This window comes from Nycticebus coucang, chromosome 7, assembly GCF_027406575.1.
Source record: "Nycticebus coucang isolate mNycCou1 chromosome 7, mNycCou1.pri, whole genome shotgun sequence".
NCBI lineage: Eukaryota > Metazoa > Chordata > Mammalia > Primates > Lorisidae > Nycticebus > Nycticebus coucang.
The window spans coordinates 94602962-94624078 of record NC_069786.1 but is presented as its reverse complement, the minus strand read 5'-3'; the positions used below and the strand labels follow the sequence as shown (position 1 = coordinate 94624078).

Here is a 21117-nt window from a genome sequence, read left to right as displayed (position 1 = left end):
AACTTAGGGAAGTCTACTGTTTATGCATGCTATCTAAAAGGAGACTCAATCTATCATAGAGATTCCAGCGAGCAATCATGTAAATATCCAAACTCTGAACAGAAAAGGGAAAGCCCTGAGAACCACACAATAGCAGGACTACCCTTAAACGGAACTGACCTGTGGCCTTTGGGAGCCAAGCTTAACCACAACCCTAATAACCTGAACAAGCTAAATACCTACCAGCCTAAAAGAAAAAAAAAAATTAAAGAATGCATTAATCATCAGCTTAATTTTAGTTTATTTATTTATTTATTCATTCATTTATTTTGAGACAGATTCTCACTCTATGGCCCTTGGTAGAGTGCTATGGTGCCATAGCTCACAGCAGCCTCAAACTGTTGGGCTCAAGTGATCCTCTTGCCTCAGCTTCCCAAGTATCTGGGATTACAGGTGCCCTTAACTTTAGTTTTCAAATATCTTTCTTTTTTGGGTGGTGCCTGTGGCTCAAAGGGGTAGGGCACCGGCCCCATATGCCAGAGGTGGCGGGTTTAAACCCAACCCCAGCCAGAAACTGAAAAAAAAAAAAAAAATCTATCTTTTTATAATCTGAGTTATTTGTTCAAACAAACAAAAACAATCTTTTAAATTACATCTAAAAAGTTTAATACCATGTTTAAAAGTTTTGTTTACCTGCTGGGAAAATATTTATTGCTATTCAGAAGACATGCAGCACCATCAAGTGTGTGTCTAGTATAGTCTATAGCAGGACACTGCAAAAGAAAAAATAGAAAAAGGTATCAACAAAAAGCTCTACACCTCTGAATTAGGTACATTTATTATATGGGTACTTTCTTCTTATAATATGCTCTTGTCTTTGGAATAAATTCCCTCAAAACTTCAGAATAACTGTAAAGTACAATGTTAGATCAATAATGAAGGCCTTATGAATGGTATCAGGATTCTAGATGATGCACAAATCAATCCCCCATTTTTACTTCCAAAATTATACTAGAAGAAAATAACTGTTTAGAGGTGGAAAGAACACCTGTCTGACTTTACAAATGAGAAAACTGAGGCTTTTAATGGTCAATGACTTATGCAGGATCACATAGGTAGGAAGGGCTTAAAAACAGTAACACAGTTACACTGATTCCTATTAATGACTTTACCAAGCAGCCCAGAAACCTCCTTCCCTTCACAAATATCTCTAGAGATCAGTGCCTTCTTAAATTGTAGAAAATATCCCTTATTATGTTCTTGGCACTCTATTACCAATCCATCAGCTTTCCAAAGAACATTCCCCTGAATCACTTCTGAATTTAAATATGAATTTTCCGAGTTTCTTTATATTTTAATAAATATTCTATTCCATTTACCGGAAATGTTGAAACTTATTGTCTCATTCCAAATCAGTAAACTTATTAAAGGAAAAGTAAAACTGCAACGTAATTCTCTTCATACAGTTCTCCTACAGGGAGACAGAAGAATCAAGGGAAAGGAAGACTATGGAAACAAACCAGGGACTCAACCAGAAGGAAAAACAATTGGAGAAAGGAGTAACAATGACTTTCTAGCTCAATAACTCTACCCAGTGAATACAATATTTTTCAGGTATTGAGACTGAAGCTGTTATCTAGAAATGCAAATTAATAATTCTTGAATATGGCTTAATATAGATAAAGATTATCTAAACCAGGTGGCACCTGTGCCTAGTGTGTAGGACCCCGGCCCCATATACCAAGGGTGGCGGGTTCAAACCCGGCCCCAGCCAAACTGCAAAAGTAGCTGGGCATTGTGGCAGGCGCCTGTAGTCCCAGCTACTCAGGAGGCTGAGGCAAAAGAATCACTTCAGCCCAGGTGTTGGAGGTTGCTGTGAGCCCTGATGCCACAGCACTCTACCGAGGGCAACAAAAAAAGATTATCTAAACCAAAAAAGTATTTTCCAATAGAAATACTTATGGTTAGTAAACTCATTGTCAAAAACAGTACCATGAGCAATATTTACTGAAAAATTCTCTCTACGGATAATATGACTACAGGTGGTTTGGTCAAAAACAAATATCCCAAGTCACTGTGTTTCTCTTATCTGTCATCTGCATATACTATGGGGCAGTTTTAAAACTTTTAAACTATGGCTTGGCGCCTGTGGCTCAAGCGGCTAAGGCACCAGCCACATACATCTGAGCTGGCAGGTTTGAATCCAGCCTGGGCCTGCCAAACAATAATGGCTGCAACCAAAAAAATAGCTGGGTGTTGTGGTGGGTGCCTGTAGTCCCAGCTACTTGGAAGGCGGAGGTAAGAGAATGGCTTGAGCTCAAGTTGGAGGCTGCTGTGAGCTGTGATGCCATGGCACTCTACCCAGGGAGACAGCTTGAGGCTCTGTCTCAAAAAAAAAAAAAAACCCAAAAACTTTTAAACTAGAACCACCTAAAAGAAATACAGCTGACCATTGAACAACATGGACTTGATGAAGATCTTTACAATGAAGACCGTTACAGCAAGAGTGCAGTGCCTTTACATATAGCTCATTGCAACCTCAAACTCCTGGGCTCAAACAAGCCTCCTAACTAGCCAAGACCTGGCTAATTTTTCTGTTTTTTTTTTTTAAAAACAGAATCTCACTATGCCGCCCATATATATAGACCGAATATATAGTCGGCCCTTTACATCCACAGATTCAACCAGTCACAGACCACAAATATTTAAAAAAAAAAAAAAAAAGGCCAAGACTGGTAGATTACTTGAACTCACGAGTTCGAAACCAGCCGAAACAAGAGTGAGACCCCTGTCTCTAAAAAACAGCCAGGCACTGTGGCGGAACCTGTAGGAGTCTGAGGCAAGAGAATCACTTGAGCCTAAAGTGACAAAGTGAGACTATGTCTCAAAAAAAAAAAAAATCCACAAATTTTAAAAATACAGTGTAACTATTTGCATGGCACTCAGGTATTGTAAGTAATCTAGTGATGATTTAAAGCAGGGGGTCCAACCTGAGACTAGGCCACATGCTGACTGAACACTGTTTTGCTTACCTGTGGTTTAGAAAAGTAGGCCTGGACCTTTTGTTTTGCTCATTTGCTATTGTTGGTGTTTGTGTATTTAATGTGTGGCCCAAAGCAACTCTTATTTTTCTAATTTGCAGCAGAGAAAAAAAATTGGACACCCCTGATTTAAAGTACACAGGAATGGCTGGGCATAGTGCCTGTAATCCCAACACTTTGGGAGACTGAGGCAAGACGGGGATCACTTGAGGCCGGGAGTTTGAGGCCAGCCCAGGCAACACAGCCAGACCTCATCTCTATAAAAAAATTTTTTAAAAGAGAGGTAAAAATGTGGGGGTGGTGGCTCATGCCTGTAATCCTAGCACTCTGGAAGGCCAAGGCAGGTGGATTGCTTGAGCTCACTCACAGATTCGAGACCAGCCTGAGCTAGACAAGACTCCATCTCTAAAAACAGCCAGGCATTGTGGCGGGTGCCTGTAGTCCCAGCTACTCGGGAGGCTGAGGCAAGAGAATAGCTTGAAAGTGAGACTTGTCTCAAAAAAAAAAAAAAGAGAGAGGTAAAATATGTAGGAGAATATGTATAGGTTATATGCAAATATCACACCTTTTTTTAGGGGAGTGGGTGGGTGGGAGAGGAGACCAAGTTCCACTCTGTCACCTTGGATAGTGTGAATGGTGTCATCATAGTCCACAGCAACCTCAAATTCTTGGGTTTTAGCAATCCTCTTGCCTCTGCCTCCTCATGCCCAGTTAGTTTTTTCTTTTTTAGTAGAGATGAGGTCTTGCTCTTGCTTGGGCTGGTCTCGAACTCCTGAGCTTAAACAATCCACCCACTTCAGTCTCTCAGAGTGCTAGGATGATAGGTGTGAGCCACCATGCCCGGCAACCATTTTACATAAGGGAATTTAGCATCCATGAATTTTAGTAGCTGCAGCGGTACTAGAACCAATATTGTGAAAATACCAAGGGATGATTATAACACATTTTGTTTATCCATTCATAAGTTGATGGACTTTTTGTTGTTTCCATTTTTTGGCTATCATAAATAATGTGACTATGAATATTCATGTGCAAGTCTTTGAGAAGATATGTTTTCATTTGAGGGGAAACATCAAGGAGTGAAAGGAAATGTGCACAGGGTATCAGATGCTATGAAAGAATTATTTAAAATAAGAAAAAGTACAGTTAACAATTATTACTGCTTACAGTTTCATTTTGACAAAAACTAAATAAGAAAAAAAATGAACATTAAAAAGCTCAAAAGTAACATTTCTGTTTAAACTAGGTATCAAAGAGTAATCAACAACTCTTCTCATCAAAAGAAATCATGACTGAACAAAAACTTAAACAGGTATATATCAACAATTACACAGTAGATATCAGCACAATGTGAGACATGTTAATTTATAATAGCCAGTGAATCAAAGAGCTCTAGCTCATGCTATTATAAAAAAAAGATGCTAATTATAAGAAATCCTAAAATAGCACTGTGGTGACAATCTTGCAACTCAAAACTAAACACCAAAATAAACAGTAAAGTAAACTCTTTAAAAACCTGTTTACCATTGTCTTCCAGAGATTTATGCTATGATGACTTCATTAGTCATTCTATTTTATAAATCCTCACCTCTTTTGGAGTTTTATGAGCTGCACAAAGAAAAATCCATTGTTCAGTTGCTGTCATTTGAGTACAAGTATCTGGATGGCATTCACTCTGTTAAAAATAATTAAAATTTCTTAATATATAAAATAATAATGAAAAAGTTTATCATTTGTGTTACCACATTTCCATAAGTAAGAGATTTTGTTGTATAACTCTTAGCAATGGATCACTTGGCTTGTGTGTCAATTAAAAAAAGAAAAGAAATTTTGTATAAGCACACTTAGTTCTCAAAACAAACATATCAGAACTTTCAATTATAGCTTTAACTTAAAAGAAAATATTACCTGAAGTTTGACAGCAAGTCCATTTAGCTCAAGGCAGAACTGCCTGAAAAAATGCAAATATATAAATGAAAAGTCACTTCTATTCTCCATGATTATTTTTAAAATATTAACTATAAAAAGAGAATCCCATCAGTACCATCCTTCCTCTTTCATTATCATTATTAAGACCACTGGAGGCCGGGCATGGTAGCTCACACCTGCAATCCTCATACATTAGGAGGAGGCTGAGGTGTATGAACTGCTTGAGCTTAGGAGTTTGAGACCAGTCCCAGAGAGAACAAGACCCCATGTCTACTAAAATTAGAAAAATTAGCCAGGCATGGTGGGCACCTGTAGTCCCAGCTATTAGGGAGGCTGAAGCAAGAGGACTGCTTGAGCCCAGGAATTTGAGGTTGCTGGGAGCTATCAGGAGCTATGATACCACTGTACTCTAGCCTGGGTAACACAGTGAGACTACAGATTAAAAATCAAAACACAAATGCTCTAATGAAATGATCAATACCAGAGTTCAGTGAGCTAATCACTCTCTTACATACTGGAAATTAGTATAATTTTTTGAGAAGAAATTTGGGAATATTTACACCAAGATCTTTAGGAAGTGTATTTTTTTTTTTTAGACAAAGTCTCAAGCTCTCACCCTGGATAGAGTGCCATGGAGTCACAGCTCACAGCAACCTCCAACTCGGGCTTAAGTGATCCTCTTGCCTCTGTTTTTCTATTTTTATTAGAAATGGGGGGGGTCTCACTTTTGCTCAGGCTGGTCTCAAACTTGTGAGCTCAAGCAATTCACCCAGTTCAACCTCTTAGAGTGCTAGGATTATAGGCGTGAGCCACCTGGCTCAGCCAAGAGATCCTGTTTTTAAAAACTTTTTTTAAAGTTTAGAAAAAGTAAAAGATCTTGAACACCTTTTCATGATATACTTTCCTTATAACATGGACAAACTGAGAATCAGAAAACTTAGAAAAACGCAGTGTTCAATAATTTTTTTTTTTTTTTTGGAAATAGAGCCTCAAGCTGTCACCCTGGGTAGAGTGCCGTGGCATCACAGCTCACAGCAACCTCCAACTCCTGGGCTCAAGTGATTCTCTTGCCTCTGCCTCCCAAGTAACTGGGATTACAGGTGCCCGCCACACGCCTGGCTTTTTTTTTTTTTTTTTTGGTTGCAGCTGTCATTGTTTGGCAGGCCTGGGCTGGATTCAAACCTGCCAGTTCAGGTGTATGTGGCTGGCGCCTTAGCTGCTTGAGCCACAGGCGCCGAGCCTCAATAAATTTTGTTTTTTTAAAAGGGAAGAGTCACTGGGCGGCACCTGTAGCTCAGTCAGTAGGGCACCAGCCCCATATACCGAGGGTGGCGGGTTCAAACCCAGCCCCGGCCAAACTGCAACCAAAAAATAGCCGGGCATTGTGGCGGGCGCCTGTAGTCCCAGCTACTCCGGAGGCTGAGGCAAGAGAATCGCTTAAGCCCAGGAGTTGGAGGTTGCTGTGAGCTGTGTGAGGCCACGGCACTCTACTGAGGGCCATAAAGTGAGACTCTGTCTCTACAAAAAAAAAAGGGAAGAGTCACTAAGTAACTGGGGTGCTGGGGTGCTATAGCTACTCACAGGTGCCATGATAGCACAATAAAGCCTCAAACTCCTAGGGTCAAGCAATACTCCTCTCAGCCTCCCAAGCAGCTGGGACAACAGGTGCAAATCACCATTCCTAGGTTCAATTGTTTTTTACTAAGTGGAAAATGGAGGAAATTACATGACATTGAGGCCATTAGCCTGGCACGGTGGTTCAGGACTAATTTTAATCCTTTGGGAGGCCAAGACAAGAGAATCACTTTAGGCCAGGAGCTGGAGACATTGAGGCCACCCATCTCACCTGGCCTAAGGCCATCAGTTTTAAACAGATCTGTTATTTGACATAAAAAAATAGTTTGGGCATGGTAGCTCGCACACCTAACACTCGGGGAGGCCAAGATGGGAGGACTACTTGAGCTCAGGAGTTCAACATCAGATGGAGCAAGAGTGAGACCTCGTCTCTATCAAAAATAGAAAAAACTAGCTGGGCATGGTAGCATGTGCCTATAGTCAGCTACTTGGGAGGCTGAGGCAGGAAGATCGTTTAAGCTGAGGAGTTTAAGGTGGCAGTGAGCTATGATGATGCCACTGTACTCTACCCAGGGCAACAGTGATACCTGGTCTCAAAAAACCAAAAAAATCTTCTACGTTACAAAGATATTTTGTTTTAATAGATGTCAAATTACTGAATGCATTCCTTCTAAAAACCCTAACTAGTAATACTTAGTTCAATGTATCAAGTTAGGTAATTCAGTATTATGTTTGCCCACCAAACAAATGATGACACTTGGTTCCCAAAAATGCAAAGCTTAAAACTACTTAATTAGAAGACAAAAAAGCGTGTCAAAAAAGGGGGGAAAAAGATATATATAAAATAAATCTGATTAGGGTGGCGCCTGTGGCTCAATGGAGTAGGGCACCAGCCCCATATGCCAGAGGTGGTGGGTTCAAATCCAGCCCTGGCCAAAAACTGCAAATAAATAAATAAATAAATAAATCTGATAAAAAATTTTTTCTTTACTTATTGTATAATAGAAGAGAATAAAAAATTTCAGATTTTCAGTTGTCTGTAACGGTATAACTAACAATGATGCTGTTTTTAGATTATAAAAATAATGCTATTTCTGAACAATCACATCACCCTCTACTGCCCCATATCCAAAAGGCTGCATGTTATGCGTTTTTTATTTTTCACTAAGTGGTAACAAAGACTGGTGGTGATAAGCAAGTTTCTTAATTAGTCCAACCCTCTTGTGGCCAACAGTGTTGTGGGTATAATCTGTGGCCAAGAATACAAATTTATAGTTTCAAGTTAATCCAAAAATAGGGCTAACACATACCACTTTTCTCTTTGTGCAAAGGAACAAGCCAGAGCTGAAATCCAGCTTATATTCCAGTCACCATGCATAAAGAAGAGATATCTTTTCCTAATTTTAAAGACTGAGTATGAGCTAGTGGGAAATTTGACTTCAGTTATGACCCAATTCAAATTAACATCATAATACACATATAATTAACCTCAAAAACAGCAGATATGCACCTTCAAATCGATAACTGATGTATGCAAAATACCTCTTCTTGGTCAACTATAATGAGGTACACAATATGATAAAAAAGAATATATATACAAGATTATAATATAGCAATACAACCTCCCCCCAAAAAGTGACTGACAGAAAAAAATAAAAATAGCACCAAGACAAATGCAATGTGCAAGAGAAAGTTTTATATAAAGTTTTAATATGTTTTGTATAATGCATATTTCATAGAACAAGTTAAATAGGGAGAAAAATGTTTTCTAAGACCTGAAACCTTAAACCTTGTACACTAAAATCAGCCCTCACTTGTTAGGAAATATGCTTATAGTGGAGAAAAAAAAAATGCTTACTTATTTTCATAATTAATGCCAGAAGATTATTTTCAAGGCTGACTAAAATAAGGGAAAGGATATATTATACATACTAAAGTGGTCTCTATCTTGGATTATAAGGATGGGAAAATAACTACATTCATACTTTCAATTACCACGCACTGAGATGTATAAAACAATTAGATCAAATAGTCAAGTGATTCGTCCAAGAAACTGGCAAATACAAAGAAATCTTAGCATTCTGAAAATGCTGAACTGTTATGATGTGACGTTCTATTTTAGCATTATCTGAAGAAGCATGCAGCATCAAATAGTTAAAAAAAAAAAAGTTCCTTATCTACAAGTTGAAGTACACATCACAGGAAATGTGGTTTGATTGAGGAAGTTACATTTCTATTCCACTTATCTAAAAAATTAACTCAAAAGTAATAAATATAAATGAAAACATACTCACACTGTATTCTCTATATTTAATCTGTTACTACACATCCAGTTTGCACTGGAAAAGTCTTTATTATGTCAAGAAACATCTAGTAAGGCTTGGCACCTGTAGCACAGTGGTAACAGCACCAGCCACGTACACTGAGGCTGGCAGGTTTGAACCCAGCCTGGGCCAGCTAAACAACAATGTCAACTGCAAAAAGCTGGGTGTTGTGGCAGGTGCCTATAGTCCCAGCTACTTGGGAGGCTGAGGCAAGAGAATTGCTTAAGCCCAAGAGTTTGAGGTTGCTGTGAACTGTGACACTATGGCACTCTGCCGAGGGTGACATAGTAAGACTCTGTCTCCAAAAAAAAGAAACATCTAGTAAATTTAGGATATAACTACTTCTAAAGTTAACTCTATTTAATCACGAGTTGACAATTTTCTCCTTATACTATTATAAAAAGCACCAAAGAGAAGACAGGATTCTCAATAGTTCACAGGTAACTCATCAGATACTGACCCTAGACTAGGACCTAGAGGTAATCCTCTATAAAGACATAAAAGTTACACATGAATGGAGAAATGGAAATAATGTATTAGTGGTTAAGAGATCGAATTAAGGAAAAAAAAAAAAGATAATAGGGCCCAAATCCATAAATGTAAAAAGGTGCACATCAGGTAGGTCCAAGTTATCAGCTCTGAAACCACCGTTCAAAACAAGTGACTTTGCAGCATAACCTTATCTGATAACAGCCAGTGAACACAGTTGAGAACCTAACTTGGAAAAGACAAAAACTCTGTAGGTATGTTCAATTTATCAGCTCTGAAACAACCTTTCAAAACAAGTGATTCTGCAGCATAACCTTATCTGCTAATAACCAATGAACAAAGTTGAGAACTTAACACTAAAAAGAGAAAAACTTTAGAATTTGGTGTCTGGATCTCAATTACATAGTAAAATTTTTTTTTTTTTTTTTTTGAGACAGAGTCTCACTATGTGGCCCTAGGTAGAATGCCCTGGCATCACAGCTCATAGCAACCTCAAACTCTTGGGCTTAAGCAATTCCCTTGCCTCAGCCTCTCAAGTAGCTGGGACTACAGGTGCCCGCCACAATGCCCAGCTATTTTTTGGTTGCAGCTGTCATTGTTGTTTAGCAGGCCCAGGCCAGGTTTGAACTGCCTGCCTTGGTGTATATGTCTGGTGCCCTAACCACTGAGCTATGAGCACTGAGCCTACACAGTAAATTTTAATTGAGATTCATAATTATCATTAATGCTAAAGGTAATTTTTACTCTTGGAAGTACTAATATAATTTGTTTGTTTGAGACAGAGTCTCACACTGTCACCCTAGGTAGAGTGCTGTGGCATCATAGCTCACAGCAACCTAAAACTCTTGGGCTTGAGCAATCCTCTTGACTCAGTCTCCCAAGTAGCTGGGACTACAGGCACCCACCACAATGTCCAGCTAGTTTCTCTATTTTTAGTAGAGACAGGGTCTCACTCTTGCTCAGGCTGCTCCTTTTTTTTTTGGAGACAGAGTCTGGCTCTGTTGTCCAGGCTAGCATGCAGTGCATAGCTCACTGTAACCTCAACTCTTGGGTTTAAGTGATCCTCCTGCCTCAGCCTCCACAGTAGTTGGGACTAAAGGCATGAACCAATATACCATGCTAATTTTTCTATTTTTCTACAGAGATGTCTCAATATGTTGCTCAGGTTTGCTCTCCCAAAGTACAAAGATTACAGATATGAGCCACCACACCCAGCCCTGTTGCTATTTTGATACATTATAAGGACTTACCTCAAATGTTCATACTTCCATACACCTTCATCTTGGCCTTCAGGGGGTTCAAGAATTTTGTCAATATTGGAACAATCTGCTCTTATGTTCTGTTGAATATACTAAAAACAAAGAAGTTCTTATGGTTAATTAAAACATTATACTACATGTAAAGTAAATCTATACAAGTTTTGAATAGATTTACTTTATAAAATATATACAAGTTTTGAATATACAGCTCTGTAGTCTACCTTTTGGACTATACACTAATTGGAACACCAAGTATAGAATCATAATCAGTAATGCAGAAGAAAAAAGGTGACCCTTACTTTCCTATTCTCCAATTCAACTTCATTGGGGACAGGATCTACTACATAAACACAGACATTGTAGGATTTGACCTGGGATCAAAATTACAAACCATAATTTTCCTATGAACATAAAACGCAATGTAAATACAACTGTGGTATATACTTTGTGATTTCATTTATATAAAGTACCTAGAATAAGTAAATCTACAGAGACAAAAAACAGATTAGTAGTTGCTCAGGGCTTGGGGATAGAGATGAAGGTAGAGGAGAATGAAGATGATTGTTAAAGGAGATGTGGTTTTGTTTAAAGTATGAAAATGTTTTAAAATTACACTGTTAGATGTGCAACCTTGTGAATATAATTACTGAATTGTACATATTAAAGGAGTGATTTATATCCAATAAAAGTTTTAAATGACAAGCAGAAAAATAAAGTTAAAAAAAAAAAAGCCAAGGAGGGTCACTTTTCACTTTAAAAATATTAAATAACAAAAAACTTTAAATTTCAGACCTCTTTTTTTTTTTGTAGAGACAGAGTCTCACTGTACTGCCCTCTGGTAGAGTGCCATGGCATCACATGGCTCACAGCAACCTCTAACTCTTGGGCTTACGCGATTCTCTTGCCTCAGCCTCCTGAGCAGCTGGGACTACAGGCACCCGCCACAACGCCCGGCTATTTTTCTGTTGCAGTTTGGCTGGGGCTGGGTCCAAACCCATCACCCTCGGCATATGGGGCCGGCGCCCTACTCACTGAGCCACAGGCACCGTCTCAAATTTCAGACCTCTTTAATGTTTCGTTCAATCTACGTATTCTGATATTCTGAAATCTGAACAGGTTACAGCAGATTAAAACGCCAAGTTTTAAAAACTTAGTAACTACAAGACCTTCTTAAGCCAATCAATTCTGCCTATTTCAGACAATCTTTCCTGAACATCACTAAATTATTCAAAAAATGTTTTGAAACGAAAGGTCTCACATAATTATTAATGAACCAGTCTACTAGTGTAGAACATAGAAACAAAGAGAAAAATCACTTTCCCAATAAACCATATTCAACTCTCCAAATAGTAGTGACATATTCAGCTTGATATGGTAAAATGATATAGCATATATATATATGTGTGTGTGTGTGTGTGTGCGCTATCTCATGTACAATTCCTCACAGAACCAGTTTGGTTCTTCTCCAATGTTTCCTATTAACAGTTATACCTGATTTTAACACCAGTTTTCATTTGAATCCACTGAATCCACTGGGAAATGGCATTTCTTGGCCAGGAATGGCTTGATCCTGAAAGTCTTGTGGGAAGAGACTAGTGGGAAGATACTCGTGGGAAGAGGCAACATCAAACACCATGGTTGCAGAGAAAGGGCTCAAACTTTTTTTTTTTTGAGACAGAGTCTCACTGTGTCGCCCTTGGTAGTGCCGTGGCATCACAGCTCACAGCAACCTCAAAACTCTTGGGCTTAAGCGATTCTCTTGCCTCAGCCTCTCAAGTAGCTGGGACTACAGGTGCCCCCAATACCCAGCTATTTTTTAGTTGCAGTTGTTATTATTGTTTAGAAGGCCCGCCTGCTGCCAGCCTCGATGTATGTGGCTGGTGCCCTACTCACTGAGATATGGGCGCTGAGCCTGCTCCACACTTTCATAGAGGTAACTATTATTTTTATAAAATGAGCTAAGAACAATTAATTTTCCAATGTTTACTGAATATCTTTTGCCATATGAAACTTTTTACAGTGTTTCTGAATTAGTATCAACAACACCTTCTGTTCATTCTGATATTTTAATCACCTGCACAACATCTGAAAACTAAAGGTTTACAAATGGAAACATGTTTCTCTACCATGTCACACATCATAATGTGATGTAATTCTAAACTAGGAGTAACGTTTTCATATGCAAGAGACAGACAATTATGAAATAAGAAAAAAGCAAGAATTAGCTCTACAGTGAAAATTTGGAGTATTTTCAACATTATATTTAATATCATGCTTATTTAGTAATTCAGTTAAATGGAAAGTAATACCATAACCACTTGAAACTTGAGCCAGAGGCTGGGCACAGTGGCTCATGCCTGTAATCCTAGCACTCTGGGAAGCTGAGAAAGGAAGACAGCTTGAGCTCCACAGTTCAAGTCCAGCCTAAGCAAAAGTGAGAGCATGCCTCTACTAAAAATAGAAATATTAGCTGGGTGTTTTTATTTTATTTTTTTTAGAGACAGAGTCTCAATTTGTTGCCCTTGATAGAGTGCCATGGTGTCACAGCTCACAGCAACCCCCAGCTCTTGGGCTTAGGTGATTTTCCTGCCTCTGCCTCCTGAGTAGCTGGGACTACAGGCGCCCACCACAACACCTGGCTATTTTCTGTTTCAGTTTGAAACAGAGCCATAGGCACTGCCCTATTAGCTGGATGTTGTGGTATATGCCTATAGTCCCAGCTACTCAAGAGGCTGAAGCAGGAGTATCACTTAAGCCAAGGAGTTTGAGGTTGCAGTGAGCTAAGATGATGCCACAGCACTCTATCCAAGGTGACACAGCAAGATCCTGTCTCAAAATAAATAAATAAATAAAATAAAATAAAAAAAGGCCAAGTCGAGTGGTGCCTGTGGCTCAAGGAGTAGGCCACCGGCCCCATATACCAGAGGTGGTGGGTTCAAACCCAGCCCCAGCCAAAAACTGAAAAAAAAAAAAAAAAAAAAAAAAAAAAAAAAATTTGCTCAGCACCTGTGGGTCAAGCAGCTAAGGCGCCAGCCACATACACCTGAGTTGGCGGGTTCGAATCCAGCCCAGGCCCGCCAAACAACAATGATGGCTGCAACCAAAAATAGCCAGGTGTTGTGGCAAGTGCCTATAGTCCCAGCTACTTGGGAGGCAGAGGCAGGAGAATCGCTTGAGCCCAGGAGTTGGAGGTTGCTATGAGCTGTGATGCCATGGCACTCTACCCAGGGTGACAGCTTGAGGCTCTGTCTCAACAAAAAGGCCAGGTGCAATGGCTCATGCCTATAATCCTAGCACTCTAGGAGGCTGAGGTGGGTGAATCACCTGAGCTCAGGTGTTCAAGACCAGCTTAAACAAGAAACAGAAAAACTAGCCAGGTGTTGTGGCTGGCGCCTGCAATCCCAGCTATTTGGGAGTTTAAGGCAAGAAGATCTCTTGAGCTCAAAAAGTTTGAGGTTGTTGTGACCTATGACGCTATGGCACACTACCCAGGGTGACCAAGTGAGACTCTATCTCAAAAAGGAAAGAAAGAAAGGGAAAGGAAAGAAAGAGAAAAGAAAAAGAAAAAATAGCTGGGCACAGTGGCTGACACCTGTAAGCCCAGCACTTTTTTTTTTTTTTCCAAGAGGGTCACCAAGGAAAACAAAGTCGTCTCAGAACTTTAAGAGATAGGAGGATTGCATGAGGCCAGGAGGTTGAGACTAACTGGGTAACATAGCAAGACCTCCATTTCTACAAAAAATAGGAAAAATTATATGCTGTACATGCCCATAGTACCAGCTACTTGGAGGGTGAGGCAGGAGCATTGCTTAAGGCCAGCAGGTTGAGGTTATAGAAAACTATGATCATACCACTGCACTCCAGTCTAGCCAACAGAGACTTTGTCTCTAAAAATAAATAAATAAAACTTTTGCTGATGAATTTTAATGCGAAGAGTTTGAAACTGAGTAAATTGAGTATTGTTTTAAAAAACTGGCTTTGAAATCTTCAAGAGATTTCACAGAAAAATCCAGAAGACAACTTTGTAAGAATAGTATTCTTTATGCTTTTGAGTACTCTAAAATCCTAACTTATTACTATTTCTTGAAAATAGTTTTTTTCAGTAAGCTTCACCTGATCAAGCTCTACTAACACTTCACAGTCACTGGAAGTATGTATTCACTTCCTAGGTCTTTCAAGTCTCCTCAGTAAGGACATGTACCTGATTTTAGATAAAAGTCAAAAAGAAGGCAGGAAATCCTTCTTCCTTCTATTATGAAAAGGAGATGTAATTCTGTGGGCTATAATTATAATGATCTAATTCTGAGTATATTTTATATACTTTTCCTAAAGCAGTTTTTAGAGATCGTTTGGGGCAAGTAAGGTACACAGCAATAAAACACCATGCGAAAGCATTTTGTTTCCAGTTTAAGGTAAGATGTAATAAAACACATAGCAACCTTTCTCTCTCGATAAATGAAACTATAAAATCTGGACAGAATGAGCAGTTCAGCTATTTGAGGTCCCTGAAAAGTAAACAGCAGGAAGAGCAGAACCAGAATTCAAAGTATGTACATATCACTGAACTAGCAGCGAGTTTGCCATATTTCTTTTTCCCTCTAGTATCCCCTGGCCTGAACTCAATGTAGGAGGAAATCCAGAAGTGAAAGACTGTGGTTATAACAGAAAGAGATCAAAGAAACCTTCTAGTTCTGGCTCAAGAAATAGAAAAAAGTGCTCCTAAAGCTCAAAGAAAGTGAAAGAAATCCCCTAGTGTTCCCCCTCCCTTTTCTCCATTCTTTCTCAGAACAGGCCAGTGACAATTTAACAATGGCAAGAGAAGCAGCAGACAAAGAAAAATTCAGGAAGTGAGCCTTTTCTTCTCCATTTAGAAGTGCTGTGGCCTCAAAAAAATGGGACCAAACTGTTTCTTTTTCTCCCCCTCAGTCATTGTCTTCTTTTTTTTTGGAGACAGAGTTTCAAGCTATCGCCCTGGGTAGAGTGCAATGGCATCACAGCTCACAGCAACCTCAAACTCTCGGGCTTAAGTCATTCTCTTGCCTCATGTAGCTGGGACTACAGGCACTCACCACAATGCCCAGATATTTTTTTATTATAGTTGTCATTGCTGTTTGGAAGGCCCGGGCTGGATTCAAACTCACCAGCTCCGGTGTATGTGGCTGTCACCCTGGCAGCTGAGTTACAGGCGCCAAGCCTCCCCCTCAGTCTTCTCCCAACTGCAACACAATGGCAACAAGTGATTTCTGGCCAGATGACCAAAGAGGTGGGCCCCAGGGAACCAAAAAGTCATCAGAGAGAGAGTGGAAAAAAAAGAGCCAAAATGTGTGATCCTATGAAGCTATTTACGAACTCCTAGGTTCACCATTGATGGATGCAGTCCTAAACAGCATATGACAAAGAACCTAACCAACAGTCTTCTACTCACACTAACCACTGGTTGGTGAATGTACAGGGAAGATTTAAGTAGCAATGTAAAGGCTTTGAAAACTCAACTGCCATTGGAATCACAGGTGGGTTGGAACTTGCAACCTATATTTAACCAGGTCAAATGCCTGCTAAAACAAAATATCAACACTGTCCACAAGACTTGATTAGATCAGGGTCTCAAACGGAATATTCAACATGTCCAGGATACAATCCAAAATTATTCAACATTCAAAGAATAGATGAAAATCTCAATCTGCAACGAGAAAAAAAATTAACAGGTACCAATGACAAGATGATACAGATGTATCAATGACAAGATGATACAGATGCTGAAATTATTTGACAAAGACTTTAAAACAGGCCAAAAAAAGCTTGAATGAGAAATCACACTCTTGGAACAAGTTAGAATAGAAAGTATTAGCATAGAAACAGATATAAACAGGAATTAAATGGATATTTTAGAACTGAAAAACACAATAACCAAAATAAAATACTCCTGGACACACTCAACTGCAGAATGAAGATGACAAAGCAAAGAATCAATAAACTAGAAGATAAATACAAATTATGCAACCCAAACAAAAGAAATAAAAACATTAAAAAATAATAATAGATGGCTCAGCACCTGTGGCTCAAGCAGCTAAGGTGCCAGCCACATACACCTGAGCTGGTGGGTTCGAATCCAGCCCAGGCCCACCAAACAATGTCAGCTGCAACCAAAAAAAAAAATAATAAATAAAAATAAATAAATAAATAGCTGGGCATTGTGGTGGGTGCCTGTAGTCCCAGCTACTTGGGAGGTTAGGCAGGAGAAATGTTTGAGCCCAGCAGTTGGAGGTTGCTGTGAGCAGGGTAACAGCTTGAGGCTCAGTCTCAAAAAAAAAAAAAAAGAAAAGAAAAGACCTCAGGAACTTGTGGGACAACAAAAAGTTTAAATAGCATATCATCAGAGTCCCAGAAAAAGAAGAAAAAGAATGTGGTAATAAAAAATATATTCGTGTCTCTCTCACCTATGCTCTTGGAGGGACCCCTTCCAACTCTCTCTGGATTTGGATATGCTCTAAACTTTGTGTTCTTCCTAAATAAAATTTCTCTTTGCAACAAAAAAAATAAATAAATAAAAAAGAAGAAAAGAAAAGAAACTATATAGTTTTGAAGCCAAGCATGGCAGCATGTTCCTACAGCTCTAGCTACTGGGAACCTGAGGTGAGGGGATTGCTTCAGCCCAGGAGTTCAAGTCCAGCTTGGGCAACACAGCAATAAATAAATATGTTTGAAGAAATAATGGCTAGGACAGCGCCTGTGGCTCAGTGGGTAGAGTGCCGGCCCCATATACCAAGGGTGGCGGGTTCAGACCCAGCCCCAGCCAAACTGCACAAAAACCGGGTATTGTGGCGGGCGCCTGTAGTCCCAGCTACTTGGGAGGCTGAGGCAAGAGAATCACCTAAGCTTAGGAGTTGGAGGTTGCTGTGAGCTGTGTGACAGACACCACAGCACTCTACCCAGGGCGATAGTCAGACTGTCTATAAAAAAAAAAAAGAAAGAAATAATAGCTGAAAAGTTTCTAAGTTTGTGAAAAGACATACATTTACAAATTCAAGAAGCTGAGTATGATGGCGCCCGTACCTCAGTGGGTAGAGCACCAATCCCAGACACCCAGGCTGGCAGGTTCAAACTCCGCCCGGGGCCAGCTGAACAACAATGATGACTGCAACAACAACAATAACAAATAGCTGGGCATTGTGGCGGGTGCCTATAGTCCTAGCTATTCTGGAGGCTGAGGCAAAAGGATCGATTAAGCCCAAGAGTTAGAGGTTGCTGTGAGCTGTGATGCCGTTATCACTCTACCAAGAGCGACTAAGTGAGACTCTGTCTCAAAAAAAAAAAAGAAGCTGAGTAAACTTGGAAAAGGTACTAATAGGAAATCATTAATTTAATGGCTACAGATTCTCAGTTGTGGAAGATGAAAAAGTCCTGGAGATAGAGAATGGTGATGGTTACACAACAATGTGAATGTACTTAATGCCACAGAACTATACACTTAAAAATAGCTAAAATGGTAAATTTTATGTTATATATCTTCTACCACAACAAAAGCTGAGTGAACACCAAACAGAATAAACCTAAAAAAATCCACATCCAGATACCATAATCACACTGCTAAAAACCCAAAGATAAAAAAGCCAAAGGAAAAAGATACATAACCTACATAAGAATTTGAATGACAGACAGCTTCTTTCTCATCAGAAACCATGGAAGCAAGAGGAAAAGGGCACAATATTTCAAGTGCTGAAAGAAAAAAGCTGTCAATCCAGTATTCTATATCCAACAAAAATACCCTTCAGGAATAAAACAGAAGAGAATTGCTAGCCAGCAGACCAATCTAAAAGAATCACTCAGTCAGGCACTGTAGCTCTTGTCTACAATACTAGCATTTTAGGAGGCCCAGACAGAACCATTCATTGCTTTGAGCAAAAGTGACCCTGTCTCTACCAAAAGTAGAAAAATTAGCCAGATGTTGCGATGCTCCTGTATAGCTAGGAGGCTGAGGCACAAGGATCACTTGAGCTTAGGAATTTGAGATTACACTGAGCCATCATAACGACACTGCATTCTACCTGGGGTGACAGAATGAGACTCTATCTCAAAAAACCAAAACAAACAAACAAACAAAAAACCCACCCAAGAGAATTACTAAAGGAAGGCTTATTAGACAGTAGAAAAAATAATACAAACAAAACTTGGAACACCAGGAGCAAGACAAAACATAACTATAGGTGTATAAATACAATAGAACATTCTCTTTGTGGGTGGCACCTGTGGCTCAGTGGGTAGAGCCACTGGCCACATATATGAACGGTGGCAGGTTTGAATTCGGCTCCAGCTAAACTGCAACAAAAAAATAGCCAGGCATTGTGGCAGGCACCTGTAGTACTAGCTTCTCGGGAGGCTGAGGCAAGAGAATCGCCTAAGCCCAGAAGTTGAATATTGCTATGAGCTGTGACGCCACAGCACTCTACCTAGGGCGATAAAGTGAGAGTCTGTCTCTAACAACAACAACAAAAAAGAACATTCTCCTCATGACTTCTTTAAAATATTTTTGACAGATGAAAGCAAAAAAAAAAAAAGCACAACACTGTCTGATGGTGTTTTCAATGTACATAGATGAAAAGTAGACTGTGTAAAGTATATTTAGTAATCCCTATAGCAACCACCAAAAATTTATAAAAAGATAAAGTCAAAATTAGAATTTACTTAAAACAATACTAAAAATGTTCAAATCACCCTTTAAAAGGCAAGAAAGGGAAAGACGTGAACAAAAAAGCAGAGGGAACAAACTGAAAATAATTAATAAAATGGTAAAGTTATACCTAAAACTATCTACCAATAACTACATTAAATGGTCTGACCTTATCAATTAAAATACAAAGAATGGGTGGGTGATGGCTCATGCCTATAATCCTAATATTTTGGGAAGCCAGGCTGGGAGGATCACTTGAGGCCAGAAATTTTATTTATTTATTTATTTATTTTTTTGAGACAGTCTCACTTTTTCACCCTCAGTACAGTGCCATGGCATCATAGCTCACAGCAACATCAAAGTCTTGGCCTTAAGTGATTCTCTTGCCTCAGCCTTCCAAATAGCTGGGGCTACAGATGCCTGCCACAATGCCTGACTTTTTTTTTTAAGAGACTTGCTCTGGCTCAGGATGGTCTTGAACTTGTGAGCTCAGGCAATCCACATCTCTCGGCCTCCCAGATTGCTGGGATTACAAGTGAGCCACTGTGCCTGGCCTGAGGCCAGGATTTTAAGACCAGCCTAGGTGAGACACCATCTCCTCAAAAAAATAGAAAAATTAGCCAGGTATGGTGGTGCATGCCTATAGTCCCAGGTACTGAGGGTACTGAGGCTGGAGGATTTCTTGAACCGAGGAATTTGAAGCTGCAGTGAGCGATGATGAGGCCATTACACTCCAGATAACAGAATGAGATTTTGACCAAAAAAAAAAAAAAAAAAAGACAAAAGACAAAGACTGTGGGAAGTGCCTGTGGCTCAAGGAGTAGGGGGTGGAGGGTTCCAACAGGCCCTAGCCAAAAACTGCCAAAAAAAGACAAAGACTGCCACAATGAATGGCCCAACTGTATGTTCACCTACAAGAAACTTACTTCAAATATAATGATATAGGTAAGTTAAAAGGATAGAAAAAGAAATACCATACAAACATAAATCAAAAGAAAGCTGTAAGAAATTCAAGGGTGGTTCACGTTTTAAAAGATCACCATATACACTACATTAACATAAAAGGGAAAAAACACAATCTTCTAAGGTATAAAAGAGAATTTCTTCAATAAGATGAAAGGTATTTACGAAAAACTCACAGCTAACATCACACTCAATGGTCAAAGACTAAAACCTACCACGAGACAAAGATACTCACTTTAACCACTACTAATAAACTTTGTTACTGAAGTTCTACCCAGTTCTACCCACAGCAATCAGACAAGAAAAAAATAAATAAATAAAAGGCATTTCATTTGGAAAGGAAGTAGTAAAACTATCTCTATTTGCAGATGACATGATCCTATTTATAGAAAATCCCAAAGAAGGCAGTGCCTCGGGAGGTGGGGGGTTCAAACCAGCCCTGGCCAAAAACTGAAAAAAAAAAAAAAGAAAATCCCAAAGAATACACAAGAAAGCTAGTATAGCTTGCTAACAAGTGATTCAGCAAAGTTGGAGTATACAAGATAAACACACAAAAACCAGTTTTGTTTCTATATACTTGCAAGAAACAATCTAAAATGGAATTAAAAAAGCCAATTCTGGACGGTGCCTGTGGCTCAGTGAGTAGGGCACCGGCCCCATATACCAAGGGTGGCAGGTTTAAACCCGGCCCTGGTCAAAATGCAACAAAAAAATAGCAGGGTGTTGTTGTGGGCGCCTGTAGTCTCAGCTACTGAGGAGGCTGAGGCAAGAGAATCGCCTGAGCCCAAGAACTGGAGGTTGCTGTGAGCTGTGACGCCATAGCACTCTACCAAGGGCAATAAAGTGAGACTATATCTCTAGCAAAAAAAAATAAAGAAACAAGCCAATTC

General features: G+C 39.5%; 1 protein-coding gene across 1 annotated transcript in view; it reads right to left on the bottom strand.

Annotated features, from left to right (window-relative positions):
- The window catches only part of MOB4 (MOB family member 4, phocein), a 35225-nt gene that overhangs the window by 2920 nt on the left and 11188 nt on the right, over window positions 1-21117 (bottom strand). Inside the window, exons 2-5 of the mRNA XM_053597497.1 lie at window positions 10588-10688; window positions 4929-4971; window positions 4609-4695; window positions 673-752 (exon numbers count right to left, since the gene is read on the bottom strand). Coding sequence (XP_053453472.1) covers window positions 673-752; window positions 4609-4695; window positions 4929-4971; window positions 10588-10688 — 311 coding nt within the window. The remainder of the gene's footprint in view (window positions 1-672; window positions 753-4608; window positions 4696-4928; window positions 4972-10587; window positions 10689-21117) is intronic.